The following is a 23,321-nucleotide window of genomic DNA, read 5'->3' as shown; positions in this document are numbered from 1 at the left end:
TGTTGGTTTGTTCTTGGTGCACACGTTATTCCGGAAAACATAATGCTTGTTTTCCAGTAACGTTAATTTTATAGCACTCTGCTACAGGTAACAACTTCCGCGGGCTTTACAAAACGTAAATAAACCAAAGAGCTGACTAAAGTTTTTGTTCAAAGAATTTATGTAGGGGCACAAACTTTCTTTGTTGAGCACTCGCGTTGCAAATTGGCGGAAGTCAGTATATGTCTATTTGTACTGTACTATATTCATTATTACACAAATAACGTAAATAATTCTCGCTACGTTCAATGCTTACATGTTTCGTTTTTACGTCTGGCCACTGCTACACGACCCCAACAACGCTGCAAACATGCAACCATTACGGGTATCTACCTTGTGATGATGAACCGCTAGGCGATACAAAACCCGTCATTGTAAATAAAAACTCAAGAATAAACCGAAACGTGACTGGCTGCAGTCATTCCTACAAACCTTTATTCATCACAGTCGTAGTGTTCTTCATTCACAATGGTTGAATGTTTTATGTTGGGACTGATGGGTTAAATCTGTTTACCGGTCTGGACTTCGATTGTCCAACCTTTGCGTTCCACGAGCTAGTTTCTACCGACTACACTTCCTAAGCAGCACTCCCCCTCACAACTACATTTCCGTCAGTACCTTTCTCGTACTTTCCAAACTTTACAGAAGTTTTTGAAAAATGTTATGATTACCACCTCGAGCTGTTGATAAAATTCTTTATTCGACAACCAGTTTCAGTAGACAGAACACCATCAGTTTCCTGTATACCAAACCGTAACAGTTATGAGTAGCATTACAAGATTAAACTGTGTGGCGGAACCGGTTTATAGAATTTCGTGACTAATTACTTATAAATGATATTTAAGGTAGATCTAAAAAATATAAATCCAGTTACCTATTGTCAGAGTAACAATTCGTTTGATCTCAAAAATGATTATCCCGGCTAATATTTGTCACTCTGCTAAATAAATCTCCACTTGACGTTGTGTAGAAATGTTGTCAGTAAAGTCGTGTGAGTGGCACTAAATTGCATATCATTTATCAGATTTTACACAACTGCTACTTAAGATGGAAGCACTTTTCCCTAGCAAAGCTAACATTCAGTCAGAAAATACTACACGCGCACAACACTGACGTATGTCTCCTATTAAAATATTTCATGTAAATCATCCGAAATAATTAGGTTTCATACATCAGGAAATAAGAAATTGATATTACGTAACGTGCTGTGAACATTGTTTTTAAAGATTCAACCTGAGATGAATTCTGTCTTTTAAAGTAGATTCGGGACCACCGGTGCACATTTATTTCCATTCATTTATATCTCACAACATTTATGTTTGTTAAAATTCTCGATTCAAAACTGCCGCGGTGATATTTTTGCTAAGATGTCTATTGTTATTCTTGATTACTTTTACATCAAGTTAATATATTCAGATAAGTCTTTAAGCCTTTTGCTCTCTATTCTTTAGCATTTAAAATTTTTCTTAATGAAAAATGCTTCATATTTTTTATACCAGCTACTAGAAAACTCCGGTGTAAGTACTCCGCCTCCGCTGTAAGTTACTAGCGCTAATGTCAGCGCTCCTAATTGTGGAGCTGAAAATTAACACTTAAAAACATTAATTAGATTGGATTACAATTGAAATAAATACAAATCCACGCCTAGACAATAGCGACTCTGTTTTTCAAATAATAATTAACAATATAGTTACAGGCTTTCTCTTTACAGATCTCACACGTCACACGTCCGAACAGTTTATCAGTTAGCACGGGAAGAACAACTGTACCACAGTTAACACAGATAACAGAAAAAGATTATAATTATCGTTGTCTATGAATTTAGTTCTCTGATAATAGTTTTAATTCATTCAGAAATTAAATTATTACAGAAATAATGAAATAATTATCGTCATTTTTACACGATGCAAAGTTGATGCAGTAAGTTGTTCTGAAAGCGGTGCTGATATTCAAGACAATAAAAGCGGGTTAAAAGCTGTGAGCTATCTGGGGAAGTTAACCTTGCATTACTGAGCAACTGTTTCACCAGGTATCCAGTCTAGCTTACCAAATTCCCAACCAGACTAACATTAATTATAATCTTTTAATAGTCATCTTACGACAACCGGTGATATATATATATATAAAAAGAGAATTTAAATAAAAAGAAATAAATCAGTTTATATTTGGACATTTATTTTAACATTGATCATTGTTCCGTTAAAATTTCAGCATATTGAACTTGATTCGTAACTTACTGGTGCCTTATTTAGGATTGTGAAAATGAAAATGTGAGTTTGTAATCTTACGGAACACATCAAATATGGAGCCAAGATTGGGAGACTGCATACAACACTGCATTCATAAAATAACACACAAAGAACGTTGAAACATACGCAAGAGGAAATTAACCACAACCAACCAATTCAATTTTTACCCAAAGAAGTTACGTTCATAGCGCAATCCTGTCCGTCATGAAATTACCACACACTGGTATACTAAATTCATACTAACTCTCTGTGAAAGCTCCCTGAAAAGAATAGCTGAGGGCTACTTTGATGATTACACCACATGCTTCACATGGTCAACTTGGTTCGCACAAAGAGTGTAACTCCACAATAATTTAGATAATTAAAATAAATTACATCGAAATGCAATTTACAAAAGAAAAACCTCGAACTGGTTACTATCGTCCTACTATTAACCTGATGGGTCAAACAATTGTATAAGCACGTGGTACTGGTCTCACAAAGTACACCCCACATTGATTGAACATGAAGAAAAGTTGCTATATTGAACAATATTGTCAAGACGATACATTGTAACCTCATGCATATTCGCATTTAAGATTGATGATCTTAGTTACAGTTATGGATCATCAACATGTGGTTCCACTTTACTCACAAAGTAGTGACAAAGCAACTACTGGAAGATGTTCTGAACTTCACACCCAAATTACACTGCGTTGTAATTTAAGATAACATTAGATATTTTAGATCTAAACCTGAAATAAAGGTGATTAAATTTTCAGGTAGGCTGAACTTAAGAAATCCATTGTCCTACGGACTTAGCAGAGATGCGCTTAGCCAGAGATTTTACCACTTCAGACGCTCGCAGAGGACAGACTGGCCTGGGCCCCCACTGAGGGTACCTCACAGATACAAACGGAAGTGACCAGAGAGGCAGCTTCCTATACCAACATGACAAGGGAGGGACAGGACCATACGAAGAATAGAAACCTCTTTGCTTTTAGAAAGCGTAGCTGCCTGTTCTGATGTTCGTCCTACTGTTCTCTAGCAAACAGGCTTGTCTGCTACCGTCAAGCATGAAACTAGAAATACATTTGCTCATTCATCCTTTTACACAGAAAGTAAGGGGGATGACAGTATCTTATCATATACAGTATATAAAAGAAAGCGAATGTAGGTTCTGTATGAGACTGTGTGACATGAATTACATATAAACTGTGTTTTAAAGTGTAGTAGTGTGACAGATCGTTTCTTGTTTATGTGTAAAAGTAACACGTTCCACTGCTCAGTCTCCTCCCACATAGAGTCAGAAACACCCCAGTAAATTTAGAAGTGGAATGTATGCCGTAAATGACAGATTTAAGAAATTAACATGAAAGGAATCCAACAGAGACGTTTCAACAATACAGTCTTTTCTATACGTAGTATCGATAATATTTGTTGAAGTTTGTACATTTAGTCCATTTTAACATCTTGTGGCTAGAACATAGTGTCGTGGATATTACAACTGTCACAAATCTTTTAACTGATGTACATGTTAATGACGGTACATACATCCATGTAATAAAATGTCACATACTTTGTAAGGTGTCAGGCAAATCCAACACCTTCCATGAAAACCCTGAGATGATAAGCAAATCCAGTAGTATGTCACATAGCTCCGAATAAACCGTGACATTAAATTAACCAAAGTAATACGAGTAACGAGTGAGCAAATGGAATACCACAGACTAACACAAGAATGCCTAAATGCATGTCATACCTTCCCACCGTGAGACAGACGCAGTTCCGAGGGGAGAAACGAGAACAGAAGCCGAGAGCAGAACCGTGTTAAGCTAGAAGGCCCTACGATAAGGGACGGACACCCACGTCGCCAGCTAACCACCAGGACCACCACCCCCCCAGCCCATGTTAAAAGCTAGAGCCCTCCAGAAGAACAGTATAGATCTTACGATAACACTAAAAGGGCCACACGAGCCGCAAGTTTTAGCGTGAGACTTTTTCGCGCCTCTGTTACGTTGCAAACGTTAAAAACATTGCCCCACCACGAAAAGTATAACGTTTCTCATTGGATAGACAGAATTCTTGCAGGCGGAGCTTAAGGTTAACATTGAGACCCTGATTGGTCAGATGAAAACACAGCCAGATAGTTTTTTTTAACCAACTTCGTTAAATTGTAGTAAGGAGAAGTTAGAGTTGCTTCGGAGACGGCGAGCTGGATGGAGCTGCGCCGGCCGCCGCCCCCTGACGATCACCGACAAGGTAATGAACGCACGCGATGCCGCATTTTTGAGCGCATAAGGCTACACTCAAAACTGCAGAAGTCTCACCTGTTACATCCCCTTTTTACGTAATACTAGTGTCGATCGTCAATTAAATCTCATGGTGTTCACATTTGCTACTTGAAGTAAAAATCTGAAACACTATGATTTTTCTGTTATATAATTATTGAGAAGCCACATCAGCCACTGTAATTTACGACAAGTTACATAAGTAATTAAAGATAATTGAGGGTCACTGTAGAGCATTTTGAGAGTTTTCTCTTTTGTGAAACTTAATTTAAACGTAGATTATAGATGTGATATGGCATAGGTCATCCTTCGATCAATTGTAGAACTTGGAAACCCATTCAGGGAATATTCGTTCACATTTTTGTTGAACGCAGTTGGTTCTTATCATCCTGTATTAAAACATGTCCTTTTATCAATAGTGCAATTTATAAACAATGTTTTGTGAGTAGAACAAAATTTCCAATGGTGAACTTAACTGCTTTTTCGACATTATTTTACCATCTAACTAAAAATAGGAAATTCTTGAACCCCTTCCACTAAATTTAGTTAGTATTAAGATTCTTTTACAGGGAGTGCAGTGGAGCTGACGCTGAAATCGTTAAGTATTTGGTTATATCATCGCTAGTTTCACTGAACTCTTCTGAACTCTACATGTCATGTGTGGTCTGGCGTCTCCTTACCAGCAACAGCTCCCAAGTTCAAACTAGTCAATTTCCTAAAAAACACGCTCAGAGCGTCGTTGCGCGAAAGTGGTAGGGAGACACGACTTAGAACAGACAGACACCACGCAGGATGTTAGAACTTCACATCATGATATTAGGCGAATAAAAAAGCATTGACGTCACAGATGGTCCCCTGCATATGTTGCGGGAGTAGAAAGGAGAAGGAGGTAAAGGGGGGAAGTAACGTGGTAAATTATTCTACCCTCTTGTATACCGTGAATGATTGAAAGCCACTACTGTGTCCGCTTCGGCTGCGGCTGACCGTGTGTGTCGGGTGACCTCGTCTGCAGGCTGGCTGGAAGCGCTGGTGCGTCGCGTGTGGGAGGACCGGCGCGTGGTGGCGTGCCCCGTGATCGACATCGTGAACGAGGACACGTTCGCGTACGAGCGCAGCTTCGAGCTGCACTGGGGCGCCTTCAACTGGGACCTGCACTTCCGCTGGTACGCGCTCACCGCCGCAGACATGAGGCGCCGCCGAAAGGACCTCGCGCGCCCCTACAGGTCAGTCCCTGAACTACCCTGTGTGTGTGTGTGTGTGTGTGTGTGTGTGTGTGTGTGTGCCACCTCAGCATCCTCTCTCTCACGTGATACCTGGTTTGAAAAATAATGTCCCTCACTCTCCGAGTGGAGCGCTTGAAGATCTTATGGAATTGGTACCAGGCTATCAGGAGACCCTTGAGTGCTGACGTCATGACGGTGAAATGACCTGTATTTGCCACGTGGCTGTATGAAATCATTGCAGTAAGGCGGCTCGACGTGGAGGAGTGACAGGTGTATTAGGACGTGCCGATGCTCACTAACGATGGAAACACCCGAATGAAAACAATCGATTCAGTCGCCTGTTGGAAAAACAATGGACTCTTTCAGTTTCAGTTAACGTATCGGTTGGATTATTAATCATTCATTTCTTTTGGGTGAAACCAGCCAGTCGTAGCAACTGAACGAATACAATCCGTTGCAGTTTTGCGTATTCAGTGAATTATTCATTCTTCCTCTTCCACTGAAACCAGTATTTTTACTGTCTGTTGAAACACGTATTCATTCTTTCAACTGAGGCCATTTATTAAACTAAACTCACTTTGAACTTGTGGTACAGTCGGTAGCGCCATGGAATGTGAACTAATGCAAATTTCCGAGCGTTGGTTCAAATCCCACCAGTATAATTTTGTGGAAAAATTCTCTTCGCTGCCGGCCGGGGTGGCCGTGCGGTTCTAGGCGCTTCAGTCTGGAACCGCGTGACCGCTACGGTCGCAGGTTCGAATCCTGCCTCGGGCATGGATGTGTGTGATGTCCTTAGGTTAATTAGGTTTAAGTAGTTCTAAGTTCTAGGGGACTGATGACCACAGATGTTAAGTCCCATAGTGCTCAGAGCCATTTGAACCAAAAAAACGTTGCCAAATTTTAGCGACTTCGTAACTTAATAATCATTTGACTATAGCCCTTAAACGTCTGTTCAGCCATTTATTCGTCTGGAGGTTAATTGTGCAGAAAATTACGTAACCAGTTATGTAGGTACAAATTATACCCGTGCACACAAATCTGTTTTCATTCCACAGTCTGTGAGAGAATTACCTGCCACGCATAGTATTTCATAGTCTGAAGAAGTACTATTCGCGTCCACACATTAGTAACTGAATTTCATAGTTAATCCAATCTCTTTTCAACGCCGTCCACAATCTGTAACAGAGTTCGCACCCTCGCTGGGAACAGCTAGACACTCTTGAGCCAGGGCTTTTCACTTTTGATCAGGAACAATCATTCTTTCTTGCAGATATTATATAGTTATTGTTGACTGCACTCCGTTATCGTCTGTCGTCACTGTTATGTGAGTTCCTGTATTTTCTTTTTCTTTATTGCCAGTAGGTAGCTTTTAGTACAGTTTTTTCCTTGTTTATAACTAGTGCGTTTTCTTAATAGTAAACTTTGCGTCTTGGATCAAAATGCCGAAACGCTGAATGGAGTGGCAATGGGAGAAATCGTATGATTGCATAAAAAGTGACCCTCAAGATAAATTCCGTTGCGATATACAGTAGGCTATATATATAGTATTTGCAAGGATGATTCACATTCTGTAACTGCATCAGTTTAAAAAATTCGAAGAAAGAACATATTTTTCACAAAAAACACATTCGTGAAGTGATAGTAAATGGTTAAAAAACAACTGATTGTCACCAGTCAATTAAAAGAATTACCGATGATGGGTGTAAACCAGCGGGAAGAGACACAGAACTTCAATAAATTTAAATTAAAAAGTAATTGATCATTTATTTAAACATGAATTTGCAATGTAGTATCAGTTATTAGACTTTCAAAACCAACAAAAATTTGATCTTCGATATCAGAAGTGTAAAAAATTCTTATTTAACTAAATAAATAATTAATTTACAAAATAATTCACTTTTTATAAATAAAAGTTTTACATATCTTCGAAATAAGATACGTTATTTGTGTCGAAAAAAAGTTGGAAACCTAGTCATGCATCATGTATAGCAGAAAAAACAACAAATACGACAGTGAAACCACTCAAACCTGGAGAGCGACTGAAAAACATTCATATAGCTGACCTGATCGCAGAGACTAGTTTCTTTCTACTGAAAGACGGAATTTAAAAAATAATCGACTGGCCTTTGTCAATGAATGCAGGTCTTTCTCACCCAATTTCAGAATGACGTACCGCGATAAACAGCATGCAAAGGAAATTTTAAGGCGGGTTCTTCGCAAAAGGCCTTTTCTTACAGTAGCACAAAGCTGCATGTCTTCAATGCGCCAAACATCATAAAACTCGACAGTAGATGAATGTGGAAGGGTGTAGTGTGGGCCGACAGGTAGCGATTTTGACTCTTTTCAAATTATGCAACACGTCGAGTGCACCCAGAATTGAATAAGGTGTTTAACCTGCAGTGCGTCAAGGATATAGTTCAGGTTATATGTTCTGAGTTGGTCTGGGGGAGTTTTTTTCGCACCATGACTTGAGCTCCTACATTTAAGTTTCATATAATGAAGCAATACGGTTATTTCAACATTTGTAAGTGGGCTGCTTCTGTGTTGGCAGCGCTGTGTAGCGCTTTGCATTAGATCTCTGACTGCGCTTTCTTTGTAAGAGACTGTGGCTGGTCGGACTCGTTGCTGGAAGTTAATCGTCAGTACTGTTGGGCAGTTGGAAGTTAGTCACCGGCAGTGATGGAAGTATTGTTGGGCAGTAGAAGGTGAACAGCCAGCAGTGATGGATGTTAAATGTGAGAAGTTAGCACTGGTGGAGAGTAGAGGTCTGAAGTGTTAGCTTAGGCTAACGATCTGTACATGTTCGACTTAGAGATTGAATATTATTCATGATTATATACCTTTGTGTTAGATGTCAGTGACGATTTATATTAGTGTCTGAACTGGATGTCACATTTTAAGGTAAAAAAAATACATTATTTAGCTTGCAACAATTCTTTACTTTGCTAACCACATGCCCATTAGTACTTAGCGGCTTTATTAGTTAGAATCTTTTATTTAACTGGCAGTATTGACGCTCGCTGTATTGCAGTAGTTCGTGTATTGAAGATTTTTGTGAGGTAAGTGTTAATGAAATGAATAGGTTATTGTTATAATTCCTTTTTAGTCAGGGCCATTCCTTTGAATTAATTACTTTTAAGTCAGGTTATCTTTTTTTTGAACAGTCAGATTGCGTTGCGCTAGGATATTGTGGGTCTGAATCATTGTGCAATTTAAATACAGACACACGCATTTAAATAAAGAAGTTTCACATTCTTGGCATCAAATGTTTCCCTCATCTTCAGGATGAGTATGTTGTGGATTCTCCGTCTTCCAAGATGACAACAACGACGTTAATACAGTTGCTCGCATACGTTCGTTGTTTGATGAACATACAGGCAACCTGTAAAATATTATATAACGGCCTTGGAGAAGATTCGCAATCTCTTGTTATAAAACAAGATTTTTTCTTGTGTATCTAGATTTCATTATTTTTCTAAATAACAGTTTCGATTCAACATGAACCATCCTTAGATCTGTAGACGGAAATAAAATAACTAATCAACATATACTACCGCGCGGGGTAGCCGAGCGGTCTAGTTCGCTTTGCACGGACCGTGCGGCTCCCCCCGTCGGAGGTTCGAGTCCTCCCTCGGGCATGGGTGTGTGTGTGTGTTGTCCTTAGCGTAAGCTAGTTTAAGTTCGATTACGTAGTGTGTAAGCTTAGGGACTGATGACCTCAGCAATTTGGTTCCATAAGACCTTACCACAAATTTCCAACATATACTCTACGAAATAGAACGTTGTTGCTATACCATACCATCAAACATGAAATGTGCTAGAAATATAACTGATTGTGTCACGTAAAAGTAGATCTTCCAACTTATTAGCAAAATTTGTATGCTACATCACAGGATAAAGTAGTAATTTCGTAGAATCCACGTTGTTTTTATAGCCTGCAAGGTAACTGCCAACAGGTGGCGTTGGTATATTTGCCACGTATGAATGAAAAATATACTGGGTATCCCAGAAATGTTGCGACAAACTTCGAGGGGTTGTAGAGAGTGTCTTGAAAGACAAATAGATTATAGTAACCTGTTTCTGGAAATGTCACCCGACATGTCGAAGCTACAGGCGTTGGCGCCTGTCACTAGGCCACCCCCTTAGCAGCAAAAGTGACTTTGTGCGCTGACGTCCCATCCGCAGAACGTCTCGCAGTGTTGTTTGTTTTTCAATGATCGCGACTGATTGCCACCACCGTCAGTGGAAAAGATGGAGCTACAACGTCACGTTTGCTGCTGTCGGAGTTGCCTAGTGGCTGGCGCCAGTGCCTATAACTTGGACGCTCTGTAGCATCGTTGGTGGTTTGCCAGGAGAAAAACAAATTTCAAGAACTTCACAAAATATGTGTAATTTGAATGGCTGACAGCCATTGCATCCGGGCACTTACCACAGGCCTGTCTCCATCGCGATATGCTCCCTCTTTTCTACTGAATCATTAAGGCGACCTCATAAACATTGTGTGGGTGTCGGAGTTACAGCCAGCTATAATGTGTGATGCAGTCGCCTTCTGATCGCCACCCATCCTGCGGCTATAATATACTCCTTGCCCCTCCAGAATATATTTCTGGCCGGCCGCTGTGGCCGAGCGGTTCTAGGCGCTTAAGTCCGGAACCACGCAGCTGCTACGGTCGCAGGTTCGAATCCTGCCTCGGTCATGGATGTGTGTGATGTCCTTAGGTTACTTAGGTTTAAGTAGTTCTAAGTTCTAGGGGACTGATGACCTCGGATGTAAAGTCCCATAGTGCTCAGAGCTATTTGAACCATATATTTCTGGTATTTCTGATAGTAGTGACTTCGATCCTGTGTAGCTGTCAAAAATCCTTTAGTTTCTATATGCACAGCTACAAACGTCGAGCATTTATTCTATGCTATCAAATCGACATGATCATTACTCAGGTCGTTCACATTATATGTTTTGTTATTTTCAATCATTCCTCGTGAAAAGAGCTTGTGAACTTAGCCACTCACAGCTTCCCTTCTTTTCTTCCCAAAACTTCATAAGTTCGCTGTATTTTTCTATCTTTCCTCTGTCCCTTTTTCTCTGTTGTTTCTGTTCTTGAGATTTGTGTAGTTGTCTTGTTGCTGATGTTATTTCTTAATTGTTTCCTGCTCTTAATTTATTCTCCTGGGATTTTCAATAGTTCCAGGTCGTCTTGTGTTTCTTCTGTCCAGTCAGTCTTCAACTTTCTTACCTTAACGATTTAAAAAAAAATTCTTAGTGATTCTGTTTTCAGACATCCAAGATACTTGACTGTAGAAGTGTAGAAGTCTTTTCCCAAATTTATCTGTGGTGTTGTCCGTGTGTTCGTACAGATTCTTTGCGGGTTCTCTGACTCAAGTTCCAGCCCGGATAGCAATGCCGGGGATTTTTCTAAGTATTTTCCGTTCTTGTTTCTGGTTGCTATAACTTTTCGTCATGTCTCTAATTACTGTGGTTATGCATATACAAGGCTTCTGATTAAACAGTCGTGTTGTAATGCCGTTGTTTTCCATTACCAGATAGTGCTCTTTTGTTGTAGCGATTCTACGTCAGTTAGTACGCCTTTTGCAGTTTGAATATTCTTTCTGTACTGGCCATTGTGTTCAGTCCTGTGGATTGGATGGTTTATCCTAAGCAGTTGAAGTGAGTAACCGGTGAGGTTTTTCCATACTGCACATTATTATTGTTACTATTATTATTATTATTGTTACTATTATTATTATTATTATATTGAAGAAGAAGAAGTAATAATAATGAATTGTGGTCTTTCTTTTGCAGCACTCCAGCGATGGCTGGGGGACTGTTCGCCATGGACCGCGACTACTTCTTCGAGCTCGGCGGATACGACGACCAAATGGACATCTGGGGTGGCGAGAACCTCGAGATGTCCTTCAGGGTAAGTGCATGTCTGCTTGTGTGTGTGTGTGTGTGTGTGTGTGTGTGTGTGTGTGTGTGTGTGTGTGTGTGAGTGAGTGTGTGTGGTGTCCCTTGTCGCTGCTGTATAAATTATATCGCAAATTATGATGGAAGTTGACACTGAGCAGAAAGCAGCTGCAGACAGCGTAGACGCTAAGAGGTGGAAGTGTTCTTGTACAGCCTTTATCTAATTCTTATAATTTAGTCTCAGCACAAGGGAAATGAACCTGAAAGCAATACCATAAAAAGAGAAGATGAAGTAGATAAAGTTCAAAAAAAATGGTTCAAATGGCTCTGAGCACTATGCGACTTAACTTCTGAGGTCATCAGTCGCCTAGAACTTAGAACTAATTAAACCTAACCAACCTAAGGACAGCACACACATCCATGCCCGAGGCAGGATTCGAACCTGCGACCGTAGCGGTCGCTCGGCTCCAGACTGTAGCGCCTAGAACCGCACGGCCACTCCGGCCGGCTAGATAATGTTGAATAGGCAGATATGACATTGTGAGAGAATTTGACACAGCATTGAAAGGCCTAAGTCGAAACAAGGCTCTCGGAGTCCTCATAATTCTTGAGATCATTGTGAGATCCAGTCACGACAAAACTGTTCAAAAAGGTGAGCAAGATATATGAGACAGGTGAGATACACTCAGATTTCTAGAAGAATGTGATAATTCCAATTCCAAAGAAGACACATACTGACAGGTGTGAATACCACAGATCTATTAGTCTAATAAGTTACGGTTGCAAAATACTGATAATAATTATGTGCATAAAAACAGAAGCCAAACTCGGGAAAGACCAGTTTGGGTTCCGGAGAAATGTAGGAAGACGCAAGGTAATAGTCATCATGCAGCTTAGCTTAGAAGGTACGTTAATGAAAGGCAAACTTTCGTCTGCAGCATTTATACAATTAGATAAAGCTATTGACACTGTTTACTGGAATACACGCTTTGAAGTTCTGCCTGTAGCAGGGATAAAATACAGGGAGCAAAAGGCTATTTACAACCTGTACAGAAACCAAACTGCAGTTACAAGAGCCGAACGACATTGTAAAGTACTAAAACAACTAAATTGTCGACATTTCGACGGAGTTGCTGCGGTTCTCTTCAGGACGGTTTCTAGTTGCCTACTATGTACAGGTGTGATCAAAAAGTAACGGGAATTTTTTAATTTCTCGGGCTTTATACATCCGATTATATCTTTGTTGGTACACATGTTTCTGATGCATTTTCAGCTGTTTTAAATCTGCTGACAGTCGGATATGTTATGCGTGTTTTTGACTGCTAGGCGAATTTTTGATTTCGAAAAAATGGATCAAAGACTTTGGATTAAATTTTGCTTTAAAAATGGAATAAAGTGCAGCTCTGCATTAGAAATGTTGACTATGGCCTTTGGCGAATCTGCAAAGGGTAAAACAAGAGTTTACAAGGGGCACAAATGTTTTAAAGAGGGTCGAGAAGACGTAGAAGACGGCAACCGGCCTGAATGTCCTAGCATGCTTGCACACCAATTACTGATAACAGTGTGGAAGTAGAAAAGGAAATGGTTTTGGAAAATCGCCGAATCCCCATCAAGGAGGTTGCAGGTGGTGTCGGAACATCCTTTGGCTCATGCCAACCAATTTTTTCGGATGTTTTGGGCATGAAAAGTGTAGCAGAAAAGTTCGTTCCAAAATTGTTGAATTTCGACCAAAAGCGACGTCGCGTAGACATCTCTTAGGAGTGGCTCAACGAAGTCGACGACACTGGTCTAAAGACGATTATAACAGGCGACGAAACAAGGGTATTCCGGTATGACGTCGAAACCAAGGCCCAATGGTCCCAAAGGAAACCGGCTGAAAATACAACACCGAAAAAATGTTAGATAGGTTCGATCACATGTGAAGGTTCTTATCACTGTTTTCTTAGATTACAATGGAATAGTGCATCATGATTTCCTCCTTACGGTCGCACGCTCAATATGGAATGCTACCTGGAAGTTACGCGCTGTTTGCTTGAAGCAATCCGAAGAAAACGACTAGAACTGTGGCAAAACCACTTGTGGAAATTGCATCACGATAATGTTCCCGCTCACACCTCCATGCTTGTTTGTGCTTCTTTTCTTTTTTTAAAAAAAAAAAAGAAAAAACAAACAAACAAACCGGTACGTATTCACTGGACTTGGGCCCCTGCACCTCCTTTCTATTTCCGAGGCAGAAGAGAACCGAACTATGAAAGGACGTCGTTTTGTCATCATTGACAAGATAAAAAAAGAAGTAAATGTGTCTTATATCTGACGGGAGCTACTTCGAAGGGGTCAAAGTTGATGTTGATCAATAAATAAAGATTCTTCAAGGAAAAACAAAATTCCCGTTACTTTTGATCACGCTCGTATGCTTCTCAACTACCCAATACTGCACGCATAGCTTTTGCTGTGTGTCGTGTTCGGTGGTGTGTAGTAATATGCGTACTGTATTTACGGATGGGACGTTTTACGTTTGGCCAAAATACTTTCACCAGCTTTACGCATCATATAAATATACTACCTTGGGATATGTCCGACTTGCTTTTTGTTTAATGTTATCAAAAACTGTGTCATATGAATGTATATGGAATGGTATTCGTAGTTTCTGAACTAAAAATTTTAACCCTGAAATATTAATCTTAGATTTTGAAGGTGCAGTTCATGTGGCGGCAAAGAACATGTTTCCAAGCGTTAACATTAAAAGCTGCAGTTTCCACTTAGATCACGCATGGTATCGGAACATAGTCGAACTTGGACTTGTTTCCGATTGTGCCAGTTCTCAATGAGAAGTCGGAAAATTTCTGAAATATATGCTTGGTTTACGATAGCTAACTCAAGCACAGTAGGGGACGCGTTAGGTGCCATCCGCCGAGATAGGGACAAATTTTGGGGAAATTTTTAAAGGTACTGAAGGAGGTGGAATGAGCCAGCTGATACCTACTATTCAGTCAGTTTTTTAAGCAGTAGGATGTTCGCTTTTTTGTACTCTGATAGCAGCATTTTTCCACTGGTTGCCTGTTATCCCATCTCTAGATTGAACAGGAGGGGCGAAAGACACATCCCTATCTTACACCTTCTTTAAACCGAACATTTCGTTCTTGATCTTCCACTTCTATTGTTCCCTCTTGGCTTTTGTACATTTTTTTTTGAGTCATCAGTCTTCTGACTGGTCTGATGCAGCCCGCCACGAAATCCTCTCCTGTGCCAACTTCTTCATCTCAGAGTATCACGTGCAACTTTGCAACCTACGTCCTCAGTTATTTGCCAGGCGTATTCCAATCTCTGTCTTTCTCTACAGTTCTTACCCTCTACAGTTCCCTTTACTACCATGGAAGTCATTCCCTGATGTCTTAAAAAATGTCGTATCATCATGTCCCTTCTCCGTGTCAATGTTTTCCACATATTCCTCTCCTCTCCGATTCTGCGCAGAACCTCCTCGGTCCTTACCTTATCAGTGCACCTAATTTCCAACATTCATCTGTAGCGCCACATCTCAAATGCTTCGATTTTCTTCTGTTCCGGTTTTCCTACAATCCATGTTTCAGTACCATACAATGTTGTGCTCGAAATGTAAATTCTCAGAAATTTCTTCCGCAATTAAAGGCCTGTGTTTGATACTAGTAGACTTCTCTTGGCCATGAATGCCCTTTTAGCCAATGCTAGTCTGCTTTTACTGTCCTCCTTGCTCCATACATCTTGGGTTGTTTTGCTGCCTAGGTGACAGTATCCCTTAACTTCATCTACATCATGACCAACAATCCTGATGTTAAGTTTCTCGCTGGTCTCTTTTCTGCTAGCTGTCATTACTTCCATATTCTGTACTCATTAGACTGTTCATTCCATTCAGCAGATAAGCAATTCTTCTTCACTTTCACTCAGCATAGCAAAGTCATCAGCGAATCGTATCATTGATATCCTTTCACGTGATTCCACTCCTGAACCTTTCTTTTATTTCCATCATTGTTTCTTCGATGTACAGACTAACCAGTAGGGGCGACAGACTACACTCCTGTCTTATAACTTTTTTAATCCGATCACTTCGTTCTTGGTCGTCCACTCATATTATTCCCTCTTGGCTCTTCTGCATATTGTATTTTGGTCGTCTCTCCCTATAGCTTACCCATATTTTTCTCAGAATTTCGAAGATCTTGCACCATTTTTCATTGTTGAACGCTTTTCCAGCTAGACAGATCCTATGAACGTGTCTTGATTATTAACCGCAACGTCAGAATCCCCTCTCTCGTGCCTTTACCTTTCCTAAAGCCAAACTAATCGTCATCTAGCACATCCTCAATTTTATTCTCCATTCTTCTGTATACTATTCCTGTAAGCAAGTTGGATGCAGGAGCTGTTACGCTGATTGTGCGGTAATTCTCGCACTTGTCGGCTCTTGCAGTCTTCGGAATTGTGTGGATGATATTTTTCCGAAAGTCAAATGGTATGTCGCCAGACTCATACATTCTACGCACCAATGTGAATAATCATTTTGTGCCCACCTCCCCCCATGATTTTAGAAATTCTGAGGGAATGTTATCAATCCCTTCCACCTTATTTAATCTCAAATCCTCCAAAGCTCTGTTAAATTCTGATTCTAATATTGGGTCCCCTATCTCTTCAAAATCGACTCCCATTTCTTTTTCTATCACATTAAACAAATCTTCCCCCTTATAGAGGTTTTCAATGTACTCTTTCCACATATCTGCTCACGCCTCTGCATACAACAGTGGAATTCCTGTTGCACTCTTAATATTACCACCATTGTTTTTAATTTCACCGAAGGTTGTTTTGACTTTCCTGTACACTGAGTCAGTCCTTCCAACAATCATTTCTTTTTCGAGTTCTTCACATCTTTCATATAGCCATTTCGTCTTAGCTTCCCTGTACATCCTGTTAATTTCATTCCTTAGCGACTTGTGTTTCTGTATTCTTGAATTTCCCTGAACATTTTTGTACTTCCTTCTCTCATCGATCACCTGAAGTGTTTCTTCTGTTACCCATCATTTATTCACAGTTACCTTCTTCATGGCTATGTTTTTCTCTCCAACTTCTGTGATTGCCCTTTTCAGAGATGTCCATTCCTCTTCAACTGAACTGCCTAATGAGCTATTCCTTTTTGCAGTATCTACAGCCACAGAGAACTTCAAGCAAATCTCTTCGTACCTCAGTATCTTTCTTCTTTGCACATTACTTCTTCCTGACAGATCTCCTAAACTTCAGCCTACACTTCATCACTAGTAAATTGTGATACGAATGTATATCTCCCCCTGGGTATATCTTACAATCCAGTACCTGATTTCGGAATCTCTGTCTGACCATGATGTAATCTAACTGAAATCTTCCCTTATTTCCCGGCCTTTTCCCAAGTATACCATCCACTCTTTTGATTCATGAATAGAGTATTCGCTATTACTGGCTGAAATTTATTAATTACAGAACTCAATTAGTCTTTCTCCTCTTCCATTCCTTCTCCGAAGCCCATATTCTCCTGTAACCTGTTCTTCTACTCCTTCTCCTACAACTGCATTCCAGTCCCTGAGGACTATTAGATTTTCATCACCCGTTATGTACTGTATCACCCTTTCGATATCCTTATATACTTCCTATATTTCATCTTCATCTTGCAATGTCGGCACGTATAACTGAACTGTCATTGTTGGAGTTGGTTTGCTGTCGATTCTGATAAGAACAATCTTACCACTGAATTGTTCGCATTAACACACTCTCTGCCCTACCTTTCTATTCATAACGAATCCTACACCCGTTATACCATTTTATGGTGCTGTTGATATTACCCTATACTCATCTGACCAGAAATCCTTGTATTCTTTCCGTTCCACTTCACTGACCCCCTACTATATCTGGATTGAGCTTTTGCATTTCCCTTTTCAGATTTTGTATCTTCCAAATCACTTTCAAGCTTCTGACATACCATGCCCCGATTCGTAGAACATTATCCTTTCATTGACTAGTCAGTCTTTGTCTCATGGTCACCTCCCCCTTGGCAGTCCCCTTCCGGAGATCCGAATGGGGGACTATTCAAATATCTTTCGCCAATGGAGAGATCATCATGACACTTTTTTCAGTTGCAGGCTACATGTCCTGTGGATAATCTTTACGTGTTTTTAGTGCAGTGGTTTTCATTGCTTTCTGCATCCTCGTGCTATTGTCCATTGCTGATTCTTCTGCCTTTAGGGGCAGTTACCCACGTCAAGGACAAGAGAATGCCCTGAACCTCGGTCCGCTCATCTGCCCTCTTTGATAATGCTGTTGTCAGACTGAGGGTGACTTCTTATCGGACATGGAACATTCCGTTTCAGAAGTCGTAAGGGAATTCAACATTCCTACTTCCACAGTAGCAGGAGTACACCGAGAATACCAAATTTCAGGCATTACTTCTCACCACAAACAACGCGGTGACTGATCGCCTTCACTTTACGAGCGAGATCAGCGGCACTTGCGTAGAGTTGTTAGTGCTAACAGACAAGCAGCACTGTGTGAAGTAACCACGGGAAACAATGTGGGACGTGCGAGAATGTATCCGGTAGGACAGGGTGGCGAAATTTCCCGTTAATGGGCTACGTCAGCAGACGAACAATGCGATTGCCTTTGCTAACAGTATGACTCTCCTGGGCTCGTGGCCATATCGGTTGGATTCTACAAAACTGGGAAACAGTGACCTGGTGAGATGAGCCCCGATTTCAGTTGGTAAGAGCTGATGGTAGGGTTCGAATGTGCTGCGACCCCACGAAGCCACGGTTTAGTCAACAAGGCCCTGTGCAAGCTGGTTGTCGCTCCATAACACATGAGCTGTGTATACCAGGTGTAGAAGTATGAAACCGGAATTTGGTTGCCATAATTACACGTCTGTTGTTTGAAATTGATAAACAATACTTTATTCAACATAATCTCCACGGCTGTTTCTACATTTCTCGCACCTCTCCGGCAAGCTATGAATGCCACGCCCCAAAAAAAGTTCTTTTCAAGCGAAACAGTCAGCGAGCCATTTTCGTACATTTTCATACGAATTGAAGCGTTATTCAGCGAGAGCGTGTCCCAGTGATGCAAACAGATGATAATCGGACGGAGCCAAGTCTTCAGAATAAGCCCCATCGTTTAGTATTTCTCAACTGAACGCCTCGATCGTTTCCCTGACCCGTTTAGCTGTGTGTGATGGGGCGTTATCGTGGAGTAATATGGCTTTGTGTTGCCTTTTTCCATATTGCGGCCATTCTTCACGTAATGCTTGATTTAAATCGATCATTTGCTGTTGGTCCGGATCAATGGTAACCGTTTCACCAGGTTTTAACAGCTCGTAATAGATGCCACCTTCTGACCCCAAACACAGAGCATTGTCTTCTTTCCAAAGCGATTTGGTCTTGCAGTGGATGTCGATGGTTTGCTTGGATTCACCCATGATTTAAGACGTTTAGGATTCTCAAAAGATATCCATTTTTCATCACTTGTCACTATTCGATGGAGTAACGACTTTCGCCGGTCGGTGTGGCCGTGCGGTTCTAGGCGCTTCAGTCTGGAAGCGCGTGACCGCTACGGTCGCAGGTTCGAATCCTGCCTTGGGCATGGATGTGTGTGATGTCCTTAGGTTAGTTAGGTTTAAGTAGTTCTAAGTTCTAGGGGACTGATGACCACAGATGTTAAGTTCCATAGTGCTCAGAGCCATTTCAACCATTAACGACTTTCTTTTGTATCTGGCGAGCAGCATTTTTACAAGTGGTTTTCGATTTGCTTGCTGTCTTTCATTCAGTTCATGCGGAACCCATTTTCCCACTTTCTGCACCTTTCCCATAGCTTTCAACCGAAGAGAAACGGCTTCCTGCGTCACTTTCAGTTGTTCCGCGAGTACCTGCTGTCTTTGAGTATCATCTTCACCCAATAAGGCGTGCAATTCGTTGTCTTCGAACTTTTTCGGTGGTTTCCCGCGATCGTCGTTTCTCACGTCAAACCATCACCTTTGAATTTTTTAAACCACTCGAAACACTGTTTCCCAAGAGCATGTTCGACGAAAACTTCGACAAGCATTCTCTGCGATTCTGCAGCAGTTTCCTTCAAATGAATACAGGAAACCAATGCAGTCTGCAAATCGTAGTTCGTAGGCGCAAAACTCGACATGTTTACGGGTTTGAAACAGATACCGATGTATGAAACTTGGGTTACTGTGTGTTGACATTCGTCGTCAGCTGTTACAGGAAGAAGATGGCGCTGCAGAAGCGGTCTCACGGGCCCCACACTGACGGCTAGGGAAATTCCGCTTTCATACTTTTACGCCTGGTACATGGAACGAACTGGGCCCTCTGGTCAAAGTGAACCGATCATTGAATGGAAGTGGTTGTGTTCGGCTACTTGGAGACCGTTTACAGCCCTTCATGGACTTCATGTTCCCTAACAATAACGCAATTTTTACGGATGACAATGTGCCATGTCTCCGGTCCACACTTGTCCACACTAGTCCACGATTGGTCTGAAGAACATTCTGGGCACTTCGAGCAAATGATTTTGCCACCCAGATCTCCCAACATGAATCCCATCGAATATTTATGGGACATAATCGACATGTACAAAATCCTGCACCGCCAACACTTTCGCAGTTATGGAGGCCTATAGAGGCAATATGGCTCAGTATTTCTGCAGGGGACTTCGAACGACTTGTTGAGTCCATGCCACGTCTAGTTGCTGCACTATGCCGAGAAAAAGGACGTCCGACACGGTATTAGGAGGTATCCCATGACTTTTGTGACCTCAGTGTAGCTCCCCTACCGTCTCCAGGTTCTTATGGATGATTTCTTTTTTCCGGAAGTCTGACGGGATGACACCCACAGGTTCTACAAACCAGCATGAACAGTCGGTTGGTTGCCACTTCACCCATTGATTTTAGAAATTCCGGAAGAATGTTATGTACCAGTTTCTGCCTTAGTTCTTCGAAAGTATCCCAAAGCTCTCTTAAATTCTGATTCTAATGTTGTTGTTGTTGTTGTTGTTGTTGTTGTTGTTGTTGTCTTCAGTCCTGAGACTGGTTTGATGCAGCTCTCCATGCTACTCTATCCTGTGCAAGCTTCTTCATCTCCCAGTACGTACTGCAGCCTACATCCTTCTGAATGTGCTTAGTGTATTCATGTCTTGGTTTCCCTCTACGATTTTTACCCTCCACGCCGCCCTCCAATACTAAATTGGTGATCCCTTGATGCCTCAGAGCATGTCCTACCAACCGATCCCATCTTCTAGTCAAGTTGGGCCACAAACTTCTCTTCTGCCCAATCCTATTCAATACTTCCTCATTAGTTATGTGATCTACCCATCTAATCTTCAGCATTCTTCTGTAGCACCACATTTCGAAAATTTCTATTCTCTTCTTGTCCAAACTATTTATCGTCCATGTTTCACTTCCATACATGACTACACTCCATACAAATACTTTCAGAAACGACTTCCTGACACTTAAATCTATACTCGATGTTAACAAATTTCTCTTCTTCAGAAACGCTTTCCTTCCCATTGCCAGTCTACATTTTATATCCTCTCTACTTCGACCATCATCAGTTATTTTGCTCCCCAAATAGCAAAACTCCTTCACTACTTTAAGTGTCTCATTTCTCAATCTAATTCCCTCAGCATCACCCGACTTAATTCGACTACATTCCATTATCCTCGTTTTGCTTTTGTTGATGTTCATCTTATATCCTCCTTTCAAGACACTATCCATTCCGTTCAACTGCTCTTCCAATTCCTTTGCTGTCTCTGACAGGGTTACAATGTCGTCGGTGAACCTCAAGGTTTTTATTTCTTCTCCATGGACTTTAATACCTACTCCGAATTTTTCTTTTGTTTCCTTTACCGCTTGCTCAATATACAGATTGAATAACATTGGGGAGAGGCTACAACCCTGTCTCACTCCCTTCCCAACCGCTGCTTCCCTCTCATACCCCTCGACTCTTATAATTGTCATCTGGTTTCTGTACAAATTGTAAATAGGCTTTCGCTCCCTGTATTTTACCCCTGCCACCTTCAGAATTTGAAAGAGAGTATTCCAGTCAACATTGTCAAAAGCTTTCTCTAAGTCTGCAAATGCTAGAAACGTAGGTTTGCCTTTTCTTAATCTAGCTTCTAAAATAAGTCGTAGGGTCAGTATTGCCTCACGTGTTCCTATATTTCTACGGAATCCAAACTGATCTTCCCCGAGGTCGGCTTCTACCAGTTTTTCCATTTGTCTGTAAAGAGTTCGCGTTAGTATTTTGCAGCCGTGACTTATTAAACTAATGGTTCGGTAATTTTCACATCTGTCAACACCTGCTTTCTTTGGGATTGGAATAATTATATTCTTGTTGAAGTCTGAGGGTATTTCTCCTGACTCAGATGGTAGAGTTTTGTCAGGACTGGCTCTCCCAAGGCTGTCAGTAGTTCTAACGGAATGTTGTCTACTCCCGGGGCCTCGTTTCGACTTAGGTCTTTCAGTGCTCTGTCAAACTCTTCACGCAGTATCATATCTCCCATTTCATCTTCATCTACATCCTCTTCCATTCCTATAACATTGCCCTCAATTCTAATGACGGATCCTCGATATCTTCCACATCGAATCCCAGTTCTTCTATCACGTCATCGCACAAGTCCGCTCCAGTGTTGAGGCCCTCGATGCACTCTTTCCACCTATCTCCTCTAGGCTTGACAGCGCAAGTTCCATTGCGCTCTTAATGTTGACTTCCTCGCTTTTAATTTCACCGAAGGCTGTTTCGACCGTTTCTGTGTGCTGAATCTGTCCACACGATCGTGCGCATCACATACGCTGCACCTGTTGACGATTGAGTCCGGGCGGCGCCCGCAGTGGCGACTGCACCCGCTCCAGAGCTTCGCTGTGGCGCGGACTTCCAGTAAGTGGCTCCCGGTTGTCCGGACCAGAGGCCGCGGGGTCTGGAAAATCCGGTCTGCGCAGGTCCGCGGTCCGGTGAGTGAACCCCGCCACGGCACGCACGCACGTCCGTCCCGCTCTTGCAGCAGCAACAGGAGCTCGCCCTGGCGACCTCCCAGTGGACGGGGCGGCAGCTGTCAACGGCCGGGACACGGCACAGCCTCCGGGGTGCCAGCGAGCTGCCCACACCGGACCAGCCCTCTACACCAAGGATAGCGCTTTACTCAATGGCATCCGCCTACTCATCTACACTCCACATGTCGCCTTACGCTGCGTGGCGGAGGTTGCATAGTACTGCAGTATGATTGCCCGCCCCCTCCCTCATTCTCTCCCCGTCCCACTTACTCCAGTCACGAATGGTGCTCGGAACATCTATCGGCAAGACTCTTTATGATAAGAAGGGTAACATGTAGATTCTACATTACTTTTTTCGGGGGGGGGGGGGGGGAGGGAGGAGCTCATCACTCATCATTTTCCAGACTGGTCCGATGCTTTTCGCCACGAATTCCTTTCCTGTGCCAACGTCTTCATCTCACAGTAGCACTTGCAATCTGTGTCCTTAACTATAGTTCAATTCATTTATCTTGGCGGTTCGCGCATGCCCGCCCAGACGCGGGTGATTGCTGCGTTGCCAGTTGTACGCGCCAAGAGAATCAGCGTCATAGTATAGTATAGTAT

General features: G+C 41.8%; 2 protein-coding genes across 2 annotated transcripts in view; one reads left to right on the top strand and one right to left on the bottom strand.

The window, feature by feature from the left end:
- Positions 1–23,321, bottom strand: part of LOC126162788 (uncharacterized) — a 640,449-nt gene that overhangs the window by 552,071 nt on the left and 65,057 nt on the right. The window lies entirely within an intron of this gene.
- LOC126162787 (polypeptide N-acetylgalactosaminyltransferase 1-like) overlaps positions 1–23,321 on the top strand; it is a 353,756-nt gene that overhangs the window by 268,081 nt on the left and 62,354 nt on the right. The window contains exons 7-8 of the mRNA XM_049919504.1: positions 5,571–5,781; positions 11,582–11,699. Of these exons, the coding sequence (XP_049775461.1) occupies positions 5,571–5,781; positions 11,582–11,699 (329 nt within the window). The remainder of the gene's footprint in view (positions 1–5,570; positions 5,782–11,581; positions 11,700–23,321) is intronic.

The sequence above is a fragment of the Schistocerca cancellata genome, chromosome 2, assembly GCF_023864275.1.
Source record: "Schistocerca cancellata isolate TAMUIC-IGC-003103 chromosome 2, iqSchCanc2.1, whole genome shotgun sequence".
NCBI classification, from domain to species: Eukaryota; Metazoa; Arthropoda; class Insecta; order Orthoptera; family Acrididae; genus Schistocerca; species Schistocerca cancellata.
Note: the sequence above shows the minus strand (reverse complement) of the source record. Positions and strands in the feature narration are given on the sequence as shown.